Consider the following 22,750-nt stretch of genomic DNA (forward strand, 5'->3'; position numbering starts at 1 on the left):
AATGCTCAGTTTCAGCAATTTGTGGCTTGCATTGCAAAGCCAGTAAGGCTGTGATGGGACCAGCTATTGGTTCAATGCTGCTTGTCTTGCTCTTCCCATCACGCAGGTCATGCACTGCCTGTGTCCTGAGCAGCATTAACAGGGGCACTCAGCTGCCACTGGAGTGCACAGAGGAAGGACCTGATTTCTTTTCCCATGTTAGGTTTTCTCACCAAGAACTCACACAGCCATTCCAGTACAGCCCCAGATGACCAATGATGATTGGCATTGTCCCCAAAATTATGATCACCGTGACTGCAGGTTCTGAACAGGTGCCAGACATTTGGATATTTCTCCTCCTGACACATGAACAAGAGGAGGTATTGGTATGGTATTCCCCTTGTTTAACAAATAGGGAGCGAACATCAAGGGACTGGCAAAAGGGTATAAATGAAATGTATCAAAGAGGAGGGAGACATGGAAAGGAAAGAAATCAGGGTCTTCACTGTTAAGGTCAGTTTTGTTTTCATTGAGGAGAAGAAGATGTGCCACAGTGAATGCAAGAGTTATAAAGGAGTTAAAAACTGGTGAGTTAGCGAGGACTAATAACTATAGGTGTAATAAAGCCTCCACTCATAGCCAAGGCTTTGAAACGCCTTCAGTGGCAACCATCATCGTGATTTTGAAAACGTTCAGGTACACTAAAACTAAATAAACAACTGAGTTTTCCCAAACTCCAGGGTACTCAGATCTGTAATTGATGATGAGCCACAGTTTTTGTCTGAACATCTTTAATAGTAATTAATAAATTTACTCTAATAAAAATCTTGCTGGCAAAAAGCCCTTAAACTTGACATTATTTACATAATTTCCTGCAACAAACAGCTGCATAGCCCTCCACTCTGGTCATAACTTCTCAGTTGTAGTGCTCCTGCACCCAAACATTCACAAATCTTAAGGCAATGCCTGGCATTTATGATACAAAAGAGATTATGGAAGAGGTGTGTCTCACAAGGGTGATTGGAAAACCAATATTATAACTGGGGTCCAGATTCTGCAGTCAGATCCATATTGGTGACCACTGGGATGCATTGTAGGATGGGGCTCATATTTACTGATAGCTTTTAATTAGCCTGCATAATTCATTTCCACATCTGTTTTCCTATAAACAAACCACTAATTAGTTCTGTGAGTCAGTTAAAAAGTGTACCAATGTGCCAGAGAGTTTAAAGAGACACTGAAAATATTTTAAACTCAGTCAATTAAATTTTTAATTATTTTTAAAAGGAAAGCATGAAACACCCCTCCCCATTTTTAATTTCGTACTTTGAATACCGCTAATTTCAGAATACATAGCTGCAAGGTTGTGAGTGTGTCAAAGACTTGTGTCTCCAGAGAAAACCCACTTTGGCTTAAGACTTGTGATGTATTTTACTGCTTAGCTTTACTCAAGTGGTAACTCTGGAAGCACTGATAGCACTTCTAAAACTTGATCACTCACCTGAAAAAGTCAAGTTAATAGCATAATTTTCTCAGTACTCCAGCCTCCTGGCCTAATGCAGGAAAGCAATACTTAGTTCCTGGGCCAGTCACCAATTATGATTGGTATGGAGAAGATGAGATGTTTCTGACTAGGATCAGAAAACAGGAATAGGTGTGAGACCCTCTCTCACCCCATCCACTGAGGGAAACGAGCAGAGCTCTCTACCTTCAAAATTGGGCCTGCTCGGACACAAGGGTGTCTGTGCCCTTGCACAGAGCTCTCCTGGGTGATCAGTTTAGTGCCTCCACCAGGACCTGGGTAAGGGAACGCCGACACTTCATGTAGACGACGTAGCCTTGTTCTGACTGCCACTCCTAATTTCCAAAATCTCATTCTGCTCAGACACAAGGGCAGAGCAACTGGGTCAGGTCTTTGCATGAGCAAAGATGAAACCTTGGTGTGTTCAGATGTGTTTGAAGTCAAAAATTAAACACTTCTAGAGCTCATTAAGCTTTTAAGTTCTTCCTAAGTCTTAGTTTTGTCTGACTAAATCCTTTATTGACTCCAACTGAAAGCCTTGGTGCTAGGCAGCTATCCTTCCTGTTTAACCTTGTGTCATTTGTGTCACTTGTAGCAACAGTGACAGAAACTAAAAATAATTAGGTCAATTTTTAAATGTGGACTTCTGCTTTCCAAGCTGGCTATCCCTTTAAAGATAAGAAAGATGTCCCCCTGACACCTCTCTGGTATAGTTGGTGCCTAATAGCTAAGCACAATGTCTTTTCTCCACCCTCCTTGCTTTTTAAAATGAGGTTTACAGCACACCAGCAATTTAAACTTCTGCTCTCCCTTGGCGGGTCGGGATGGCTTTGGAGAACAGTCTATTTCTTCTGATTATTCCTTGCCACTGTGAGGGATTACAGCTGAGCACCAGCGGCTTTCCAGCACCAGCGGCTTCCCCCTCCCCACCCCCAAAGACGACCCAAACACACTCTCCTTGCAGATTACAGCGGAATCGCTAATGCAATTTTGGCCTGACTTTGATGCAGCACTCTATTGATGTGGGGTGACGCCGCAGCAAAGCAGCAAGGTTGAGCTCGGCAGCGATTAAGGCGAGTCCCTGGCTCAGGTGTGCCTTCCCCCGAGCGGCTGCGGGCGGAGCGGGCCCGGCTCCGAGCGCTCTGAGCGCACCCCGCCAATGGAGGGCGGGATACACGTTCTGCTCTAGTTCCCTGTGCACCCCTCGGGAAGATAATCCCGGCCCGTTCAGCTGCTGAGCAGTCGGGTAATCAATCCGTCAATCAGTCAGGAAATCTGATTTTTGCAGGCATCACCCTCGCCAGCCGGGAGGGGAGCACCGACCATTGGTGCGGGCCCGCGTTCCTCTTCTGGCCGGGGGCGCTAACGAGAGCTCCCCGTGTCTCTTCTGGACGCCCTGGGGCCACCTCTGATGGCTTTCTGGGAGGGCCAGGCAGGGAAACTCTGGAGCAGGCTTGACAGAAGAGCGGGTAGAGCATCAGTCCCGCCCGAGGCTCATCCCCCCTCCCTGGACGTGAGGCTGAGCCTCGGCAGCGGGGCTGGGGCTCGTCGGGCTCTGTCGGCTCTGCACATGCCAGGAGATCATGTATATTTTATGTATGTGTATATAACATATGTATTCATAAGCAAACAAACATCTAAGCCGTGGATCTTTAAAATGTTCCAGCTACAGTGCTACTACCTAAAGGGGGAAAAAAAAAAAAAAGGAAGACTTTAATTTATTTTTTTTTTTTCTCTCTAGGCATCTGATTTACTCCGTGACTCTGATGCTTATCAACAACGCGTGAAGATTGCAGTAAGGATCCTCCCTGGAAGGCGAGGAGGAGCAACTTCCAGGGGGCTGGGAGGAGGTGGAGTGCAGCGCGGCTCTCGCCTATAAGGAGGTGCCCAGCGAGCGGCTGGTGCTTCCCACCCAGCCGCTGCTCGCAAGGTGAATCGCCGCGGCGGCAGTCGGGGCAGCGGGCTCGGCTCGGGCACTGCCGCCGGCGTCCGGAGCGGCTCCTCAAGGGCTGCCAAGAGTCCCCCGGCCGGCCCCGGCTTCCCTTCACCCGGAGTGCTTGGATGCTGTATGGAGTAAATGAGCGGAGGCAGAGCGAGCGCACAGAGGCTGAGAGGCGCTCGGAGACCGGGACCAGGGGAGACAGGCGGGCGGCTGGCTTCTCCCTCCGGGGCTGAAGATGGATTCCCGAGCCCTCGGGGGCTGCACTCTGCTGCTCTTCACTTTATGGCATCTGGGATTAACTGCAACAAATCGTGAGTAACGGGAGTGCGAGGAGTTGACTGGGCTTGGGTCGGGGGCGGGAGGAAGAGATGGGGAGCAACTCCCGGAAAAACGGGGTTATTGCGCCATGACCTCTGAGAAACTTAGCTCGGCTCCGCTTTGCTAACGGAGCTCAGAAATGCAAAGTTGGGGCCAGATGGAGGAACTGCTCTCCACCGTCCTGCCGGTGTGGATGTGGGAGTGAGCGGGAGATGCTGGAGCCTGCGAGGAGCCTCTCGGAGCTTCCCGCACGATTTGTTGTCCTTCCGCTGGCTGTATCTTTTTGCGGGCAGTGGCTGCTGTCGCCCTGCCTCGGCTGCGGGCCAGCGGCTGGGACGGGGCCGGGGTGGCCCCTCTGCCTGCTGGGGAGGGTCGGTCCTTTCCCCAAGGGCCGGGGGATGCCACGATTTTGCGGGCGCAGCCTGGCGAGCAGCGCCGGTGGCATTGAGCGTCTTCTGGCCCGGCGGTACCGTCGGTTCCCTGGGCGCTTCCCACGGGCGCGGCTGTGTCCCGGGGCGTGGTGCTCGCCCTCCGTGCTGCCCCACCATTTCCCAGCTGGGAAATCGCCGCTCGCTCTTTTTTTTCCCCCCGGGAGATCCGCTCGTAAGTTCGCCACGTATCTCCTCCGGCCCTGCGGGGTCGGTCCCCGCAGGCAGGAGCATCCCTGGCCGCCGGGCTTTGCGGTGCTCCGGCGGGCTGGCGGCGGCTCTACGGGCGCGCTTGGGCGAAGCCGGTGCAGCCGGGTGGCGGCGGTGCGGGAGTCCCGGAGGCCAGAGGAGGCAGCGATGCTCCCCGGGCTGCCGGCGGGGCTGGAGCGGGCTCGGTGCGGGGCTCGGCGCGGCCTCTCCCCGGCCCGTCGGGCGGAGCGGGCGGAGCGCGGCGGCCGCGAGAGGGCGCTGTTGCCCCGCCGGCGGCGCTGCCCCGGCCGAGCCCCGCGGGCAGCGCTGTCCGTCCGTCCGTCTGTCCGCCCGCCTGTCCGTCCGTCCGCCCTCTCCCAGCAGCCCGGCCCGGCCTCTTTCTTCTCTTTTCCTATATATGTATTTTCCTCCTCTATCTTCTTTAATTTCCAGCCAATTAAATCACGGGTAATATGTTTTAATATCGCTCGCGAATACTAAATGGCAGGCGATTTAAGGCTGAGGCTTGCCATTACGGATGCGGCCATAAAGTTAATTCTTAACACTTAAAAAGAAACTCTGCGTTAATGAGTTTTACTATTTCACGGGTGACAGTTTAATTTCACAGTGCCAATAAACATTTCCATTGAATACGCGCTGCTTCCTAAATATTTAGGAGTCAATCTTAAAGCATGATGATCAATGGTTTTATTATACTGTACAGATTTTACTTATTCATTGAGCAATGAATTAGCATGGAATCAGCTGTAAGTGCTTTCCCAGGAGCTGAGGGAAGGAGCCTGTGAATCTGTAATAGCTGCAAGTTCCCTAGAAACCTCGTTAGATTCGCATGTGAAGATCTATGTGTGCTCGCACAGACCTCAATAATTGCACCCTGTATGAAAATTCATCACCTGCTTAAATAAATCATCTCCTTATGTTGGAGCTCAGGGAGTCTGTGCACTCTTCCTCAGTTTTTGGCCAAGAAAGCTTATATGTGGGCTAAAATATTGAAGCAGTATCCTGAAATATATTCAAGTAGCTGTATGAAAGTGCTATAGTTTATAGGGCTACTGAGCTTCCAGGTACCCAGTAACCAAAGGAAATAACAGAATTCCACATGTGAGAAGCCTTGGTGCGGGTGACTGTCAAAAGCTTCTACTTGAAAGCCCAAGTGCAAATGGTAAAGGATGGGCTCTGCACCCTCCTCAATTTGAATACTTTGGCCAAAGGAGTTGCATTCAGATGCCAGTAGTGTATGCTCACAATGACTTCAGCAGGTTTGTTTCTGACAGATTTGTGAACAAGAACAAAACTGAGGACAGTATTTATAGTTGAAAAGGACTATGCTTGGGGCTGGGGGGAAGAGTGCAGCTCATTTAATTTTCTTCGTAATATCTAATATGTCTTTAATCTAATTTGGTTTTTTTCCTTACTTCTAAATTATAAAACTCTTATAAATTATTATTTTCTCACTTATTTAATTTGCTGTAAAATTAAAGTCCTGAGTAAGTAAAAATCTTCTCTGCCACTGAGATATTTGATTCTAATTTTCTCTTTGGTAATAGTTTTTAATTAAAGAAAGAATTGGTGAAGAAACTGCTTTGAAACACAGCTACAGGCTAGGGGTCAGTAGACATCATTAGAAAGATCAGAATTGCCAAATGCTAATAAAACATTAGAAATTCCTCCCACTTTGCATTTTGCAATATTTTATTAAATTAGGTAAATAGAGTGGCAATCGAATTTCTCCCCAGGATACTAATTACTAGAAAATGAATAAATAGCCATGTACATAACACTGAAAATGTGTTGCATGTGATGTCTGGGAGAATTGAAACTTCAACATTTATCAGATAGACAAGGAGACACAAAGCCTTGCCTCCTATATAACAAATTAGTTGCCCTTTAGCAGCATATTCTGTGATCTGAAAACATTAGTAGCTTTGGTGAGTCTAGGCTTGTTGAGCCCTATTTATTTTTCCCCCTTCCTTTTTCATTTTAAAGTTGGAAGGAGGGAGCAGTAGTAAAAAAATAAAAGGAGCTATGAACTCATGTTTTTCTGAAGCACTTTTCTATATCAGTTCAGGGCTAGTCTGCAGCTGCAGAAAAGAATTGCAGGAGCCATAAGTGATCTTCCACCCAGTTTAGTGCTGCGTATCTTAAAAAATGTCCTCTATTGCTATTTTACACCTTGTGCTTCCCTCCGCCTTACTTGTATCTTTCTTGACTGACTTTTCACACATGGCCTGAAAAGATGTAGCAGATTAAAACACCTCCTGGTCAAGTAGCACCTTTTAACTCCCATTGCGAAAGTTATTCTCAATTATTGCATGTTTCTGTTCCAGAACACAGCTGCCTCTGCCACCTACAGTATCTCTAACATTTATTATCTCTTTTCACCAGCACTTCTAGCTGATCAGGAGACTTTCAAGACTTTTACTTAAACCCAGTCATAAGTGTCAGTCAAAGCTGCAGAAATTCAGTGTGTGCTAGAATGAGATCTTCAAATTCAGTGTGTAGTAGAATGAGATTTTCTACTCTTGCAGAAATGTATGGTCAATGTACAGTCCATTACTCTACAGTATATTTCCTTGTGGGCTTACAGGACACATCTGGCTTTAATAATTCTGTTCAGTTAAAAATAGGCAATGTGTCTGGTTTTTTTATTTTGAAAAAAGTACTGAAGTAAATGTAAATTTTTTTTACATGCAAGTTACATATATTATATGTTTATTTATTTATTTTAGGCAACCAGCGTTCACTCTGATTTTAGCCTTCCTTTCTCTGCTAATAATTGCACAGGAGTCAGCCAAGTGTAAGTGAAAACTTGCAGGAGCAAATCTGACTCTGGATATTTGAGGCCATCAAGATCAGGAGGGTGTGTTTGGGATTTGTGTGACAGCACAAATGAGACTTGTTGAGTCAACTGTGGCAAAGGCAATAGGTCTCTTAAACAGTGACCTTTCTATCCGTGTGGTCAGAAATGCTAAGTTTGAAAAGCTGTGCGGAGATAAGGTGGAGTATTGATCACTGGTTTGTGCTTCGTGTGCTTGCAGGCTGAGTAAAGAGCATCAGACAAATCTCAGGCTTTTCCTCTGCCTCCACTACTTAAATATTCTTAACAAGAGAATAATATTCAGACATGCCTTCCTCCTCTTAGTTTCATACAGGGGAGGGGGAGAACACAAATGTTAGCTTTTTCATGCCTCCAGATGTATCAATGAAGAAATAGTCCAAAGCAATGAGATTTCCTGAGAGAAAAGCTGGGAATGACCCACAGCTGGTGGGTGCATCCTTTGCATACCTGTCAGTATCTAGCTTTCAATCCCTTTGACTCAATCAGCCCTCCTTGGCTGTGAATCAGTCTCAAGATGGTCATTGCATGGACTACAAAGGTCTTTGGATTCTGCATCCACCAGGCAGATGGCTTTACCAGCTACAGGAATCCATCCAGGGTTATTATCTCAGCACCCAATACATTATCTGCTTGGGCATTTTCTTTTTCTTTTTTTGTTTCCCCCTCTTAATGTCATGCAAGTGCAGCAGGTTTTTCCTTATAAATTAACAGCAAGAACAATTTGTTTTCAAATGTGCTTGGTACATTTGTACAAAGTATAGACTTCAAGTGTAAAATATGGTGGGAAGAACAACCTACTTGTGAAGCTCTCCCTGCACGTGGCATGTACAGGCTTCTGCCAGCACTCCAGTCCATGTAGGGCTAGTCAAGTGTTTTTTAAGTACAGTAATCATTCTTTTACCAATGGGAAACTGAAGTTGTGTATACAAACAAGAGATGAATGTACAATCAATGTGAAAATCTAAGTAGCTAAAATAAAGCCTTAGGGGTCAATTGAGTTGATCCCATCTGGCATGGTTGTGTCCCATTCTCTGTTAATTCATATTCATATTTGCTATATGTAGTAGTTTCTAAATCCATAACTACTCCTCATTTCCTCTTCCCCTCCTTCTCCTTTCTCTGCTGCTATTTGAAGCAAGTGGAGTTTGGATATCTGAATACTGAAATGAATAGGAATCTGAAGGCAGTGGGAGTGTGAGGTAACATTTATTTATTTTTAGCCCCCAAAATGGATTCTCTGTAGATGTGACAGGTTTCAGCTCTATTGGCAAACTTGAATTACAGTCTTACCTACCCCCACCTCTGAAAGAGACACAGGAAGGGGAGAAAGAGAGGACTGAAGGTACATGTGCCAGGCTCTCTGTCTCCTTCCCCTTTGCCTGCCAGCCCTCCACAATCCTACCAAGTGTTCCGGGGCTGTCTGTACAGGGCACCAGGTAACCTGCTGTGCTGCTTTTTTTAAATTATTTTTTAATAATAACACTAATAAAGAACTCTTATGTTTTTCCACTCTCAAAATTAGGGGAATGATATTCTGGTTCTGTAGCATCTACTATTTCAGTCTGCTGTGGCTTTACTGATACAAGTATTGTCTCTGTAGGATGTGGTTCTTGCTGGAATCATCTCTTCTGTGTCTGTGCAAAAGAGAAAAGAACTGGTAGATCTGTATGAACATTTTCCTTCTGCTTTCAGTAAAGTCTTTAAGAGACATTACTGTTTTGGTTTTTTTTCTTTTTGCTTTTAACTAAGCTCCCTCTACTCAAACTAAGAGAAAGGTGAAGAGAATAATATAATAGTGATATAATAAAGGTTTAAAATCACAGGCAATTCTTGAAGGCTTTGAAAGTATCACTTGGTAAGGCAGGAAGCATAGGCAGACATTTTGTCATGTCTGTAGAGTCCGAGAGAAACAATATTTTTAATTTTTCTTGGTACGCAGTGCTGAGCTGATATAATTGATTATTAATTTCCTTGCATTAATGCTGTCACTGAGTTTGTTTTTTTTCTTTTTAAACTGCCCTGTGCAGGTTCTCGTGGACTAGTGATGCCATTTGTCCACTAGATGAGTGCAACAGATGTTTCGAATGATGAAAATAATTAAATATAGAACTTAGAGGGGAAAAAAAAGATGGCAAAGCACAGGTTTTCTTATTTTTAATTATCTGCTCTGTTAAGCAGTTAAAAAAATGGTATTTCATACTGTAGTGATCTAACTGCCCTTCTACACAGATGTATTTTGATATATGCAGAAAATATTTAATACTTCAGCTGGTATTTTCTCTAAAAATAAAGATAGCTTAGTAAAAGAGAGGGCATAAAGCCATTTGTAAATGTCATGAAGGATCTTGCTTGGTCTGTTTTCTAGAGGAGGAATCCCATTCTTCTAGCTGTCTTTTTCCTTTGCATAATGCTAGCTCTTACTCTACATTCTTACAAACATATGCTGGAACTTGGATAACTGCATTCATCTTCTGCAGAACTTTGTGCCCAGAGATTATCACTACAAGTTCAGAATAAAGCAGGGGAAGTCTGTATGAGTCTGCCTATCTACAATGCTGAAGGGGCATTAGAGTCTTGGTCCATTGTCTTATGTTGTATTTTGTAACCTGTCAAGTAGAGGCCTGCAGAGTTGGTATTTTGGTATTTTTGAATATACAATTGTAGTACTTAAACTGAAAATAAGGTACAGAGCACAAAGTGTCAATGGCAGGTTTTATTTTACCAGTGTTTCTCTACCATAATAAAAACCTCTCTAACTTTGCATTCTCTAATGCAATACCAGGGATCTCAACCTGTGTAGTCCTTGAATAATCCAATTACCAGGAGTGTGCTGCAGCTGTAACAACAGGATGTGATGAATTCATGGACATCTATGATAAAAAAAAAAAAACTTTCTTCAATGGTAGTTGTGTGTGGAAATAACTTTGGCAGAGAGATGCTTGTCTGCTCTTTTTCAAACACTGTATATGGAGTTGGAGACGTTTTTGAGGTTGAGAAGAAGGTTTTAGTGTTAGAAAGAAATGTCAAGAAATTGGTCACATCACAAAAACAGAACTAGGCCCTTAGTCTCTTCTCTATCAGTGGCAGCCCACCCTTTGTCCTCACTTTGCACATGCCAGATCAGAGAGGAGTCAGGCTTGGAATCAGAGCCCTGTGTGCTGGTGTGCAGCAGGTAGGAGGAAGCTTCCAGTGAACCCTCAGTTTGAGCCTGGTTGAAACAGGCTGTGGATAACAGCAGCTCAACGATTTGTTGTGTTATAAATGGAGATTATCCAAGTAACTCAATTTAACGTAGCATCCAGCACTGCTGTGACTCATGGTCTGGAGGATGTTTCAGCTCCAGGATTGTGCTGATGTGCTTGTATTGGAACAGGGTAGCCCAGATTCCTGGTAGAGACTGGTTTATCAATGAGTAGGATGTAGATGCTGGAGGTTTGCTGGGAAGTCTCTGTGAGTCCCTGCTGTCTTAGTCAGCATCAAACACGTTTCACCAGTGATAAACTTGTAAATGTTTCCCATGCTGGGCATGCTGTTCCCATGCTGGACAATGCAACACTGAATTTGAGGTTAAGGGGTATTTTTAATGAACATCACTGTTAGGTGGATTCCTAAGAGCAGTAACAAGAAAAAGCTAACTTTGTAATTGCTCAGTGAATACCATTCAAGACTATAAAAGACTTTTAGTAGCTGGTGTTAATGTACTCTTTTCCAAACTGTTAATTGCCTGGGATCTGTGATATCTTTATGGCATAAAGAGCATTGAGTTGCAGTGGGACACGTGGCATTCCGTTCAGCTTGGTACTTGAAAATACTCAAAAGATATTCAGCAGCAACCACAGCAGTGGGAGCTGCAAAGAATAACTGGTATCATTCTGAGGAATGTTTCTCTTTTGACATTGGTAATTAGGGTTCAGCACAGAGCCCCAGCACATGAAACAGAATGGTGTTCAATGCTAACCACCGTGGCACTGCAGCAATTGGACTGGGAAGGAAACAAATGTGTTTTCCTTCTCTCTTTTATTGTGTGTATTGAGAAAGATTGAGTGTTGACCCTTAGGAATTCTGGGGCATAAATTTTTCTTCTAAAACTATTCAGTGCACTGTGTTGCCAATAAAGTAGTAAATAATAATAATAATTTTCAAATGGGTAGAATCCTCTCTTTGTTCCCAGCTGAGCAATAAGGAGTTGATAAATGCTGCACTGCCTGGATAAGAATTGGCTTGTTCCATTTACTGCTCTAAATGGTGAAGCATTGTTCCTTGATGACAATGGTTCTTCACTGATGACAGCTCGTCAGCACTTCAGGAACACAGACAAATGCCTTGTGATCTATGCCACCAGTGACACACTGTAGTCATTCCCATAATAAGTCAGTGTTGTCTTTGTTTGGGCATCACTTGCCCCCATTGAGGATGTAGATACTGATCCATTGCTCTCTATGCTTCTCCTAGGTCATAAAAGCAACCTGCTGGGCATTAATGTATAATTTTCTTCTTTCCCTTCATGCAAATTTGTCACTGGAACAAGAAGGGAAATGACATGTTCTAACTGGAGAATATGTGTTGTGTCTATAAAATTATACACAAGGAATGGAGCAGGAGAAGGAGTCTGGGATGTGCAGGCAAAGAGAGGAGGTCACAAAGAATGTTCTTCCAGTTTCCTATTACCAGTGGCAACATCCTGATGCACTCAGTGAAGAGGTCTAAATTAATGGTCCAAGTGAGTCATCAGTGAACCCTTAGTGGGAACACGTTCATTTGTAGTAATCAGGATTGATTTATGAGTAGGACAAAAGGGACCAAATAAGCTATGAAAATGCGTGTTGTAGATGTTTTTTTCCTTGATGAATAATTCATCCTTTTCTAGTATCCATGAAAACAAAAACACTGTGCACATAAAAAACCCATTAAAAAAGTTAATCCCACAAATGGCTGAACATGGAGAAAATCAGCTTTTGTTTTAAAAGGTAGATTTTCTCAAATCTTCTCTAATTTGATTTGCCAGTGGGGTATAATTTAAGTCAAACAAGTTAGCAGCATTACTTGCTATATAAAGGTCTAAATATTTAATAGATTTTGATAAACGCCTGCCCCCCAGGATAAAGAGCTAAGGAAAGCTCATTTTCCACAGTGCAGAGGGCAAGCTAAACCAAATAGAAATGGCAAACACAATGGAGAAGGAGCTTCTGTTCTCAGGATACGGTCCTCCAGACCTGGCTTTGGGAGAACTTGCATAAGTGCACCTACATAATGCTATAAATAATCCTAAATCTCAGTAATCCTGTACAACTGACCTCAAATGAAAATGATGGAGGCTTTTTAGTGACTCTAAAGTCTCACGGTCTCCACGTGCCTGTGAAAATGCCTGCAGTGAGCCGCTCTTGGGCAGAGCACATGCTCTGGAACATGCAGGATGTTGTGTGTTCACATAATCCTGGTGCCCATCTGCCCATCTCCTCCTGGGTGGGAAGGAGAGATCAGTGCCCCTACAGGGACTGGTGCTCCAGAGGAGCTCAGGTGATCTGTGTAAAGCTATATAGGAAGACTCTGGAAAAACAGAATATGAACTTGAGTGTGTTGGATTCTAGGAGGACTCCTAGGCTGCCCAACCCTTGGTGCACCTCCTATGTCAACACTAAACAGAGCATCAGAAAGCAGGGAGAAACCTTACACAGAAAGAATAGTGCCACTGCATTGCTTCCTAGCTGCCCCCAAAAGTTCAGAGGGGTTGGTTTGTGTTGTTACACTATTTTTTAATTTTGTAGAAAAATAGTTTGCATTTTAATTTTAGAGGAAGAACCTCCTTCAGCAACCCTGAAGAAGATTAAACAGCTATGGCATTTTTCACAGAGACTGTTTGTTTGGAAAAGAAAATGAAAATTTGATGAATTTCAGTCAGATGTAGCTTGCAGCATTCAAATATTTATGGATTATCAAATTCCCTTTTCCCAGCTCTGCTTCTTAAGTACAGAGTTCATCTTATATGTAATATTAATTCTCATTATTCTTAGACAGTTATTCATTGAATTCTTGTGAAGACTCAGTTCATCTAGGACCTGGTCTAAATTTCAAGAAAATTAAGGCAATGACTTGTACTTGAATTTCAGATCATCTTTTCCTCAGAAGCCTGTTCATCCAGCATGCAGATCCCTTTTATTCTCCTGCAAAGTTTATTTTCTTTAAAAGTTGTCTGGCAATGTATGCAATACAAGTTGTGTTTGTATCTGTCAGCAGTGGGAAGAACTATCCTTTTTCCCAATGGTACCTTTGAGCTCCTCATTTGAGAGTGAGTTGACCTCTTCTATTGTCATATTCTGTGCCACCCTTGTATTCAACTTACTGAAAATACAGTTAGTTAAAGTTGCACATCCTTTTGCACACTTCTTTGCATTTTTTATCAGCAATTGTTGTGTTTTCAGAACCCTCCTGTTCTGTTGAGTTGAATACACTCCACTTTAATACATAGGATTATTCTGTGATAACAGCATTTTACAAGCATTACAGAAAGCATTTTAGGTGTTCAGAAAAGCTGACACTCCAAGGGTGTTTCTTCCAGGCAAATGAGCTCATGGTGCTAATGCTCCTGGGTCCACAGATGAGTTTGTTCCTAGAAAACATATAGCTAGCTTTTTGTTAGTAACATTAGGTACATGTGCTTGCTAAATTACTAACATTAAACGTTTTAGCTATAAAATAAGATTTTTTTTTTTGCAAATCATAAACTATTTTCCTTTTGAAACCTACACTTGGTAGCTGGTCCTGTTTTCCTGGGGCCTCCTCCAGAGAGCCTGCACATGAGTCAAAGCAGTCTCTTTACTGCTCCCTTAGGAGCTGGGATTACAAACTCCTTTACACGCCCACATTCATAACCAAGTGTTTGCAGAAGCCCAGACTGTTTTTCAGACAAGCAGTGGAGATGTACTTTTCATCTCTGCTTTTGCTTAGGAGCTGTGGCTGGCTTTGTTATATGAGGCCAACCTGTATAAAGGAAGTTGCTTCTTTTCTTGAGACCTCAGCAGAAGAGATAGCGAAAAGACCTGCTCGCTAAACACAAGTCATTTTTCTACTTAAACTTGTAAGGAGGTGGTGCCAACTGCCATGACTCATCCCATTTCACCACAAATACGTGTTATTTCACTTTCCTTGACAGCCTTGATCCAAACATCCCCAGTTTTGCCATTGGTCCAGGCATTAATGGCTTCTGTGAATTAAATAAGGAAGTTCTGATTTGAAAACCTTTCTCTGATAGCAAGCAGACAATGAGTCAGAGCTATAGGAGAACAGATTTTCCTCCTACCCCTCCATCTTGCACCCATCCTAACCTTAGCAGAATCTGATTTATAGAGCCTGGGCTTTTTTTCAATTTCATCTAATTAGCAGAGGCATTGAGGTCAGTATTCTAACACCTGACAGACTTTACCAGGGTACACCACAATTACAAGTGAAATTATCTGTTTTTCTGCTGCACTGAAAAATGTAGCATGTGAAAATTAACATAAACCTCCTAACTGTTAGGATGAAAGTGTGGGTGTTAGGGAAGAGGCACCTTCTTCAAATTTGAAAGGCCTAGGCTTGATGCTTGACTTTTTGAAAGCTTTCCCAGGCATCATTAAGTGATGCGCTTAATTGATTTGAGCTTGAGTTTACCTCTTCTATTTCATTAGAGCTAAATGTTCGTGTGTATGCAGACTTTCACCTGCCAACAGGGGTTGGAGAAAGAGGTTGGAGAAGCAGTAAGTTAATATAAGCAATAATGCTTCTTTTAAAATTACCAACTGCATCCATGGGTCTCTGAACCATCATGATTGTGCTGGCCCTCTGTAGTGGGGTCAGTACACAGCAACTTTTACAGGGTCAGGGTATAAATCTGAAATTATAAAGTCTTCAGTGGGAGAGCTGTGGGTTCATTTGGCTGACAACAAGGAAAACAAAACCTCTTTTTTGAGCAGTGTGTCCTTCCAGTCATTTCTATGTGGCATGCAGGTAGAAGTGACTTCCATATCCTTACAAGAGCATGCAATTTTGCACCAAGTTGCTTACCTGGGTACTAAACTAAAATTGTGTGATGAAAATGATGCATTCATATTAAATTGAAGAATAGTATCAGTTAAATATAAAGTACTGTTCTAAGATAGCCCTTATGCAGGTCTTCTGTCTATCCTTATTATTTCTTACATTAAGGGACATGATAATCTTAGCTTAGAGGGAATTCAGAGCAAATCTGTAAAGTCGTGTTCTAGCTAAGCTTTGTAAATTCAAAGACAGGCACTTATTTCAGTGTTCAGGTAGGGAGAAAAACAGTTCACAGCTGGAAATGCCTGTTCTTCTCTTCCACAAGATGCACAGAGAAGGGTAATTGATTTTGACTCCTTCAGGACAGGAATGGGTTTTCTCTGTTAGTAAGTGTGAAGCACAAGGTCTTTATCCTAGTGGGGGGATCTCTTTATGCCAGTGATAACAGCAAAATCTCTGCTTTGAGGGCTCTGTATGAATGCAAATGTATTTTCTGTTTTTTTGGCAAATTTGTATGTTACTGACTGGTAGCAGTCTTTAATAGCTAGTGTGATGAGAATATCAAGCCTTTGTCATATGGCACTAGTAAACTAAACCTTCAACTCTCAAGGAATGAGAAGTTTTTTGGAATAGTCCTTAACCAAGAAACAAAAAGCTCACTAAGCTGATATTGAAGGCAAGAGTTTAGTAGTTCTTAGATATCCATCATCCATATATTTGTATTTTCCATATTTAGGAAATAATGATGATGCAAAAACCATCCTCCTTTCCATGTCTGTAACCTACATTTGAGATTCTTTCATAAACATATGAAAGAAGGCAGAAGTAAATCATGATACTCCAAAGCATTACCTTAATCAATAAGTCCATATATTTCATCAAGGCCATTCTTGTATGAAGCACAGTACCAAAAAGGATCTGAGGCTAGCAGCAGAATGTTTAAAGCCAATTGCAGCCATGTGATTACCCCATTCCAGTTTAGTCAGAATTATAAAAAACTTCTTCCTTTAATATTCTTACATGTATGAACAAATAAATCTTGGGCTTGTACCTTGTGTGCTATGAATAAATAGCACATAACACATTGCCTCACTTCATCTACTGGAGAGACCAAGAAGATCAGAACAAAGTGAAACAGTCCTGAGTTATGCAAATAAACCAGGCTTAGAGTGAATCTGCCTATATTAAGTCAGAAATCTGATTTTTTTTTTTAATATATTTTAGCTTCCCTGGGGGAAGGAAAAGTTTAATTAAAAAGAGATTCAATGAGAATTCAGAATAATAAGTCATGTCTACTTTTCCTCTGCCAGAGCCTTGGAAAAGTGGTAGTTTCTGAAGGAACATATTGAGGTGTAAATAGGAAAGAAATTGGAGAAATAGGACCACCTCCTTCATGAGTTTGGAACTTCCCATCTGTACAAGTACTGTTTTCAATATTCTCCCTGCTGATAGCAAGAGACTCAGCAATGAATTCTCTTCCCGTGCTTTGTCCTGTATTTCTTTTTTCTGGGTAAAGCAATTTCAATTACACTGTCTTGTCCAAGGCCCCAGATCTGGCAATATCTGGCTGCTTGGGCATTGTGGTATCACTTCAGGTAGATTAAAAGCTAAGTCCCTCAAATATTGAAATTCTGGCAGAATCAAGTGTGTCAATTCAGCAAGGTAATAGAAAAGACATCCCTGTAAGCAGACAAGCACTGGTATTTTTGAGGTCAGTAAGGGATTTGTCTCCGATGGATGTCTTGTAGAAATGGCTGAGTGATTTTCTAAGGTTGTTGGTCAGTTTTGATGCAGTAACAAGTGAAAAAGCACTTCAAGAGCTATTTCCAAAAATCTTTGGGGAAATTATCTTCATTTTTCAGGTCACATTTTCTATGTCTGATGCTTTGTTTTTTAACATTTAAATACCTACCTTTGTAGTTTGAAAAGTAAATGGCTACAGAATCTCATTAGGACTACTGAGGTTGTTTTTTACAATATAAACATGTTTCAGTTCAGTCCAGCGGATTTCATTCTTAGCTTAACATTTAGAAAAGCAATAACACAGTTAAGCAATGGTAAACTGAACTGAGTACTCTGTGTGCTCACTGAAGTCCACTGTTCCAGTAAACAGGATCAGAAGCCAGAATGGTTCAAATGTAAGAAAAGTATTTATAAATCTTAATTGACATTGAATATTCAAACGTATGTAGAGCTGATAGATATAAGTTCTTTCTCTTCCCCTCTTTTAAACGAATTTACCTTTTTTAATTTATTTCATTGTATCATCTAAATGTTAGTTCCTCCATCTTGAAATCAAATAATGAATGCTCAGCCCTGACAGTGAGATATCAAATCCTCAAAAGATGCTGTTCCTAAATTCTGCTGACTGTTTAGTTCACTTGAAATTTGATCCTGAATAATACTTCCAGATCCTTCTGCTGACTTCTGTGTGTGCAGGTACCTGTATATGGCATTTTAACAGAAATACTGTAGGTATGCATGCTGTTAGCTCTTCATACAGAGCAGGACAGTATCTTAGATGTTGCTGCTTTTCTAGAAATCATTTTTTTTACAATTATTAAAATAAAACAAAAAATGAAGTGTTGTATTGAAGGATTTTACTGATTAAATCCATTAATTTAATTTTTTGTGCTTTATTATTGCCTTTTTTGCACTCTCTTTCTTTTGAGATGAGAATAATTTTCTAAGACTGAGTAGCTTCAATATCCTGGTTAATTAGACATTTACAGTTTTTTTGAAGATGAGTCATTTGGAATTTGACTTGTATCCAGTCCTTTCCAAGAATTACTCTAATTTGTGACTTGCTATCATTTCTCATTTAGTGATGGCCAGTGAGGTTGTGGCTCTGCATTACTGAGAAAAAGACATTGTGATGAGCTAAAGGAATCTCTATGATTAAACTTCTCCTGTTTCACTGTACAGTTCATGTGCTGAAATATTTCTGTGGTGTCAGAGGTGGACTCTTTGTACTGATTATATCTGATTTTAAGAATACCAAAGAAGTTGCCTAGAAAGGGGCATCATTAGTTACCTTTACACCTTCAAGCTCTCTGTTCAAGAGCCTGCTGCTGTTTCTGATAAGAAGAAGGAGTACATCCAGAAGGACCTTTATGCAGGCGACGTGCTCTGATTTCTGTCTCTGCATTTAGTCAGTTCTCTCACTGGCTTTCAGCTTGTCTTCAGTCACGCTGCAAGTGCTTGACCTCTTCTTTTTCCTCCCTTTTTCTTTTCCTCTAGCTTATTCTGCTCAGCCCTCTGATTCAATGACTAATCTGTGTCTCAAAGTCAAATAAACCAGAGGGTGAGTTGCTTTTTCTCCCGTGATCGTTCTAATTCTCACCACTTTGAAGTTCAGGATCACTGTCCTCCCTGTCCTTCAGCCTTACCACTGTAGAGTCCCCTGGCTTTCTGCAGTCCAGCCTCTGTCCACAGCTTGGTACTTCTTCCTCAAGACTGAAGGCATTTTTCTACAACTCTGTGTCATGCTGATAGATGCAATCCTGCCTGTTTTCTGTTAGAAGTGCTAAATAATGTGCAAAGTGTTGTTTTATGGTGAAAGTCTAAATAAAGTAAAAAGAGAAAGAAAACCAAGGGTCCTTTAGTATAATAATGATAATAATAATATTGAAAAAATGCTAGGAGTATTCCTGATTTCAGAAAAATCACCTTCCAAGTAAAGAGACACAATCCCTGCTAGAAGCAGGAAAACATAATTTTATCTGAAACTGCAGGTGGGGTTTGCAAATGTTCAGGCTGAATGGGGAGCTCAAAGCAGACTCTGCTGTTTCTATCTGCTGCAGCCTAGCACCTCCTCTCTTTATTGCTTGTTAGGTTCTGGAAGGTCCTTTCTTCCAAGCCATAAGGTCCAGACTCTTGTGGAACCTGGAATTCAAAGTTGATTCCCATTTCCTTTTCATGCTGTTATATTTGCACCCAAGTATAAGTGTGTTTATGTATATAAACATTCAAAGGTAATTATCTATACTTTATTGTGAATAAGTATAAGAATATATACAAATATGTACCCAAAAGTAAATACATACATATAGGTTTTATAGCATTTTTCAAATGTTCATGCTCAAAAATGATCAAAAGCCTGTGCAGAGCTATGTAGAGTAATATAATGTGGTTCTTTGGAGATGGGAGAGTTTCTTTACATCTTATCTGCTGCCTTTATAGGAAGCAGAGCCTGAGCATTTCTGTAGGATGCATTTAGCATCTCATCTGAAAAATAAATCAGATACTAAATTTTGAATTAATGGGATTAGAATGGTTTAAAAGGTTTTGCAGTTTAGGGCATAAATATCTATATATATCAAGTCTAGATAAGTCTACAGACTTGTCCTCTCTAAAAACTATATGGTTTTTTAATGCAGAAATAAGTTGTAAATTACTGCAGCTAGTTAGCCAGCTGGACAACATCATTAAGAAGAAAGATTTCTTGTGTGGGCTTGAGCAAACTACAGCTTTATACCCCACATTTTGCTGGATCTTCCTGCATACTCTACAGAAGTAGGGAGAGTGGATTGGTAGTGCTTTGATTTTATTGTTCTCTTCTCAAAAATGCTGAGTCAGTTAAGCCACAGAGTACTTACCAGGGGATGTTTTGACATATTAAAGATACTCCATTTATTTAATTGGTATTTTCATTGTTCCGTTTATCTTCCAATGATCTGAACCAGATCCTAGCTTTTTTTGCATGTAGTTTTCATTATTTCCATTTATGTTCTGTTTTAGAGTGAAGTGGGAGGAGAATAAATGACCACAACTAACCACTGACGTTTGAAATTTTCACAAGATAGGAGGACATGCTTTTTGGTTCTCTGATGTAGCTACCCAGTTTTATAAAACATGCTAGTTTTCTTGGTTTTAAGGTGCAATTGTTTCAGGATAAAAATATTAGATATATTTTATGATACTTATAAAGACCAATATAATAATTTTTCTGATAATGAAACATAGTTACAAATAGGAAATTGCCTAGAATATAATTAAGGTTACCTGTAAACAGATAAAAAGTTTGAACTACCATGTTCAGAAATCCACATAACTTTCCTCTTGCGTGATGGAGAGCAGAATACTGTAAATGCAATATGAAGTGAGCAGATTCCCATGAATATTCATAAGCACACATGTGCCTACAGCAACACATTGATCCATTCTGTATCAAAGAACAATCAGGTGCCCCCAAACAGCCCCGTGGTTGCCCTGTGCCAGGGCCCTTCCTGTGCTGTATCCACAGGGATATTGGTTGTAAATATCCCATGGCTTGCTGGGCTCATTCTTGTTGGCAAACACGGGGATTAAGGGCAATGATCCACAGCTAACCTCGGGTGTCTCTCATGCTTGCTTTCCTGCCTTTGTACAGTGTCTTATTTTTCATCACTAATCTTATTGACTCGCGCTCTCCATAGGGAGCTGCAGCAGACTCCTCTCTGCCAATAAGGCAAACCCACTTGTGCTGTTTTGATTTTGGTTTACATCTCTCCCCAGTGGTTTGTGTACATATGTGTCATCCAGAAAAACACCGGTGCAGGATGAACTGGGACATACTTGTCAATTAGTGCTGCCATAAATCTTTTTGTATTGCAGTCACCTTTTAAACATGCCTGTTTTAGCATTTTTAATGTGGCCTTGGTCTAATTTTCAGTCCCATATCATGTGTCTTGGTAGATTGACCATGTCAGGGATGACATACATGTATGATGTTTGGGCAGTGATGGCAGCTTTTTTGTTTTATTTTTAAATGTCTGGGAAGGAGAAAACAGCATTGTGGCAGGATTTCCAAAGCTTTTTCTCTGTTAAGTCAGGCAGTCCTCACAGAGCAGCTGAACTGTTTGCCTTCTGAATTGGAGAAAACAATCAATATTGAAGATGGATTATTTTTTCCCTGTACAATATTTAACTTCTGTTTTCAGCTCAAAACTCAGACTTAGACTTTAATATCTCTTTGAGACTTGAGGGATGGGAGTTAGCAAATGTTAAAGTGTGTGGAGCTTTAGGAATGGGAGGTATTACTCCATGGTTCTAGTTTGAGTCCATGACTGTAGCTGAAGATACCCAGAGAAGGATGGGTCTCAAAGCACTATTTATCATGGTAGAAAACTGAGGAGAAGGATGAAGTTTACAGTGAAAGTTAAATTTTGTTTAAATAGGAAGTGTGGATTTTTGTAACTCTGTGTCGAGAATTCTCAGAGGCAATGTGAGACACGCAGAAGAAAGAGTTTTAAATCCCCTTTTACCATTTCATAGGGACATGGACTCCAGAAGCCATTAACAGAGGGAAAGTATGCAGAGAAAAAACTGCAGGGAAATAATGATCTATGCAGTGTAGAGAATCCCACTGGAGAAATGGGCTAAGAATGTTCAAAGTGTTTCTATATGCAAAGGCTTGGAATGAAAAGTTTTGTTACTCAGAAATGAGTTTGATACATTAATAAAAAGGGGGCTTCTCATTTAGTTTTATTATTAGTTCAAAGAGAAAAACAGTTAGATGTTCTCTTCTACCCCCTTTTATTTCCCTGATTTTTCTCCCTTCCCCTATTTCATTTCTTATCTTTGTATTTCTTTCAGAGCTGGAGTACTTTAGAAAGAAAATGATTCCTTCCATTTGGAGGGAGAGAAATAAAGAAGCAGGAAGGAGAGACTTGATAATTGTTTTTCTTTCCAAAACCAGTTTCTATTTTTTTAACACAAAAATGAAATTTCAATGCACGTAGAAATATATGAGTCAAAAAATTGGGGACATGTGTCGGACTTTTTACTTGCTCTTTTCTTTAACAGTTTTTATAGTCTCTGTAATGCATCCTGCTAGGAATTTCTGCCATTTAGCCTGCAGCGGACTCATCCCCTTTTTATCAGATAGTGGGTTCAATCCTGTATCACCAAAGGGACTGGAGACTTGTCAGCATCATTTTAGCAGGCTGGCTTGATCAGGTGATGCTATAAAGATTCCTATTGCTGCTCTACATTATCTTTCATGTCTTGCAATTTGTGCTATTTGTACAAATTGCTCCCAATGATGGTATTCAAAGCCAAATTTAAGCACACTACTAAACCATGGGAACATAGCACATAACAAGCCACAAGGAAATCCAAGAAGTATTGGATGTTATTATCATCTCTGGCTCAGAAATACCTCATGAATGGTAAATGCAGTTCAGTTCAGCTAATGTTGAATAATTAGCTCAGAAACAATGATGAAAGAGAGCTGGTCTGATGAAAGGGTGGTAGCACCGTGAGTGAGGAATAAGTGTGGGAGTGATTAAAGGCACATCTCCTAAATCTTTGAAGCAACAATTTAGGCTTATAGCAAAGGAACAGGGTAGGCAAAAGAAATATGTAGCTGGAGAAGAAGCTGCAGGGTAGAAGATGTTTACTTGGACTTCTGAATGGTCAACTGAGGTGATTTCCCTTTATAGATTGGGGAAAAAAGACTCGAGTGTGAGCCATAGGTTAATCTCATGTTTTACCTCACAAATTTTATTTAAATCAGC

General features: G+C 41.4%; 1 protein-coding gene across 1 annotated transcript in view; it reads left to right on the top strand.

The window, feature by feature from the left end:
- Window positions 1-3,494: 3,494 nt before the first annotated feature.
- Window positions 3,495-22,750, top strand: part of CNTNAP5 (contactin associated protein family member 5) — a 269,119-nt gene continuing 249,863 nt past the window's right edge. The window contains exon 1 of the mRNA XM_063161822.1: window positions 3,495-3,754. Within this exon, the coding sequence (XP_063017892.1) occupies window positions 3,679-3,754 (76 nt within the window). The 5' untranslated portion in view covers window positions 3,495-3,678. The remainder of the gene's footprint in view (window positions 3,755-22,750) is intronic.

This window comes from Melospiza melodia, chromosome 8 (genome assembly GCF_035770615.1).
Source record: "Melospiza melodia melodia isolate bMelMel2 chromosome 8, bMelMel2.pri, whole genome shotgun sequence".
NCBI lineage: Eukaryota > Metazoa > Chordata > Aves > Passeriformes > Passerellidae > Melospiza > Melospiza melodia.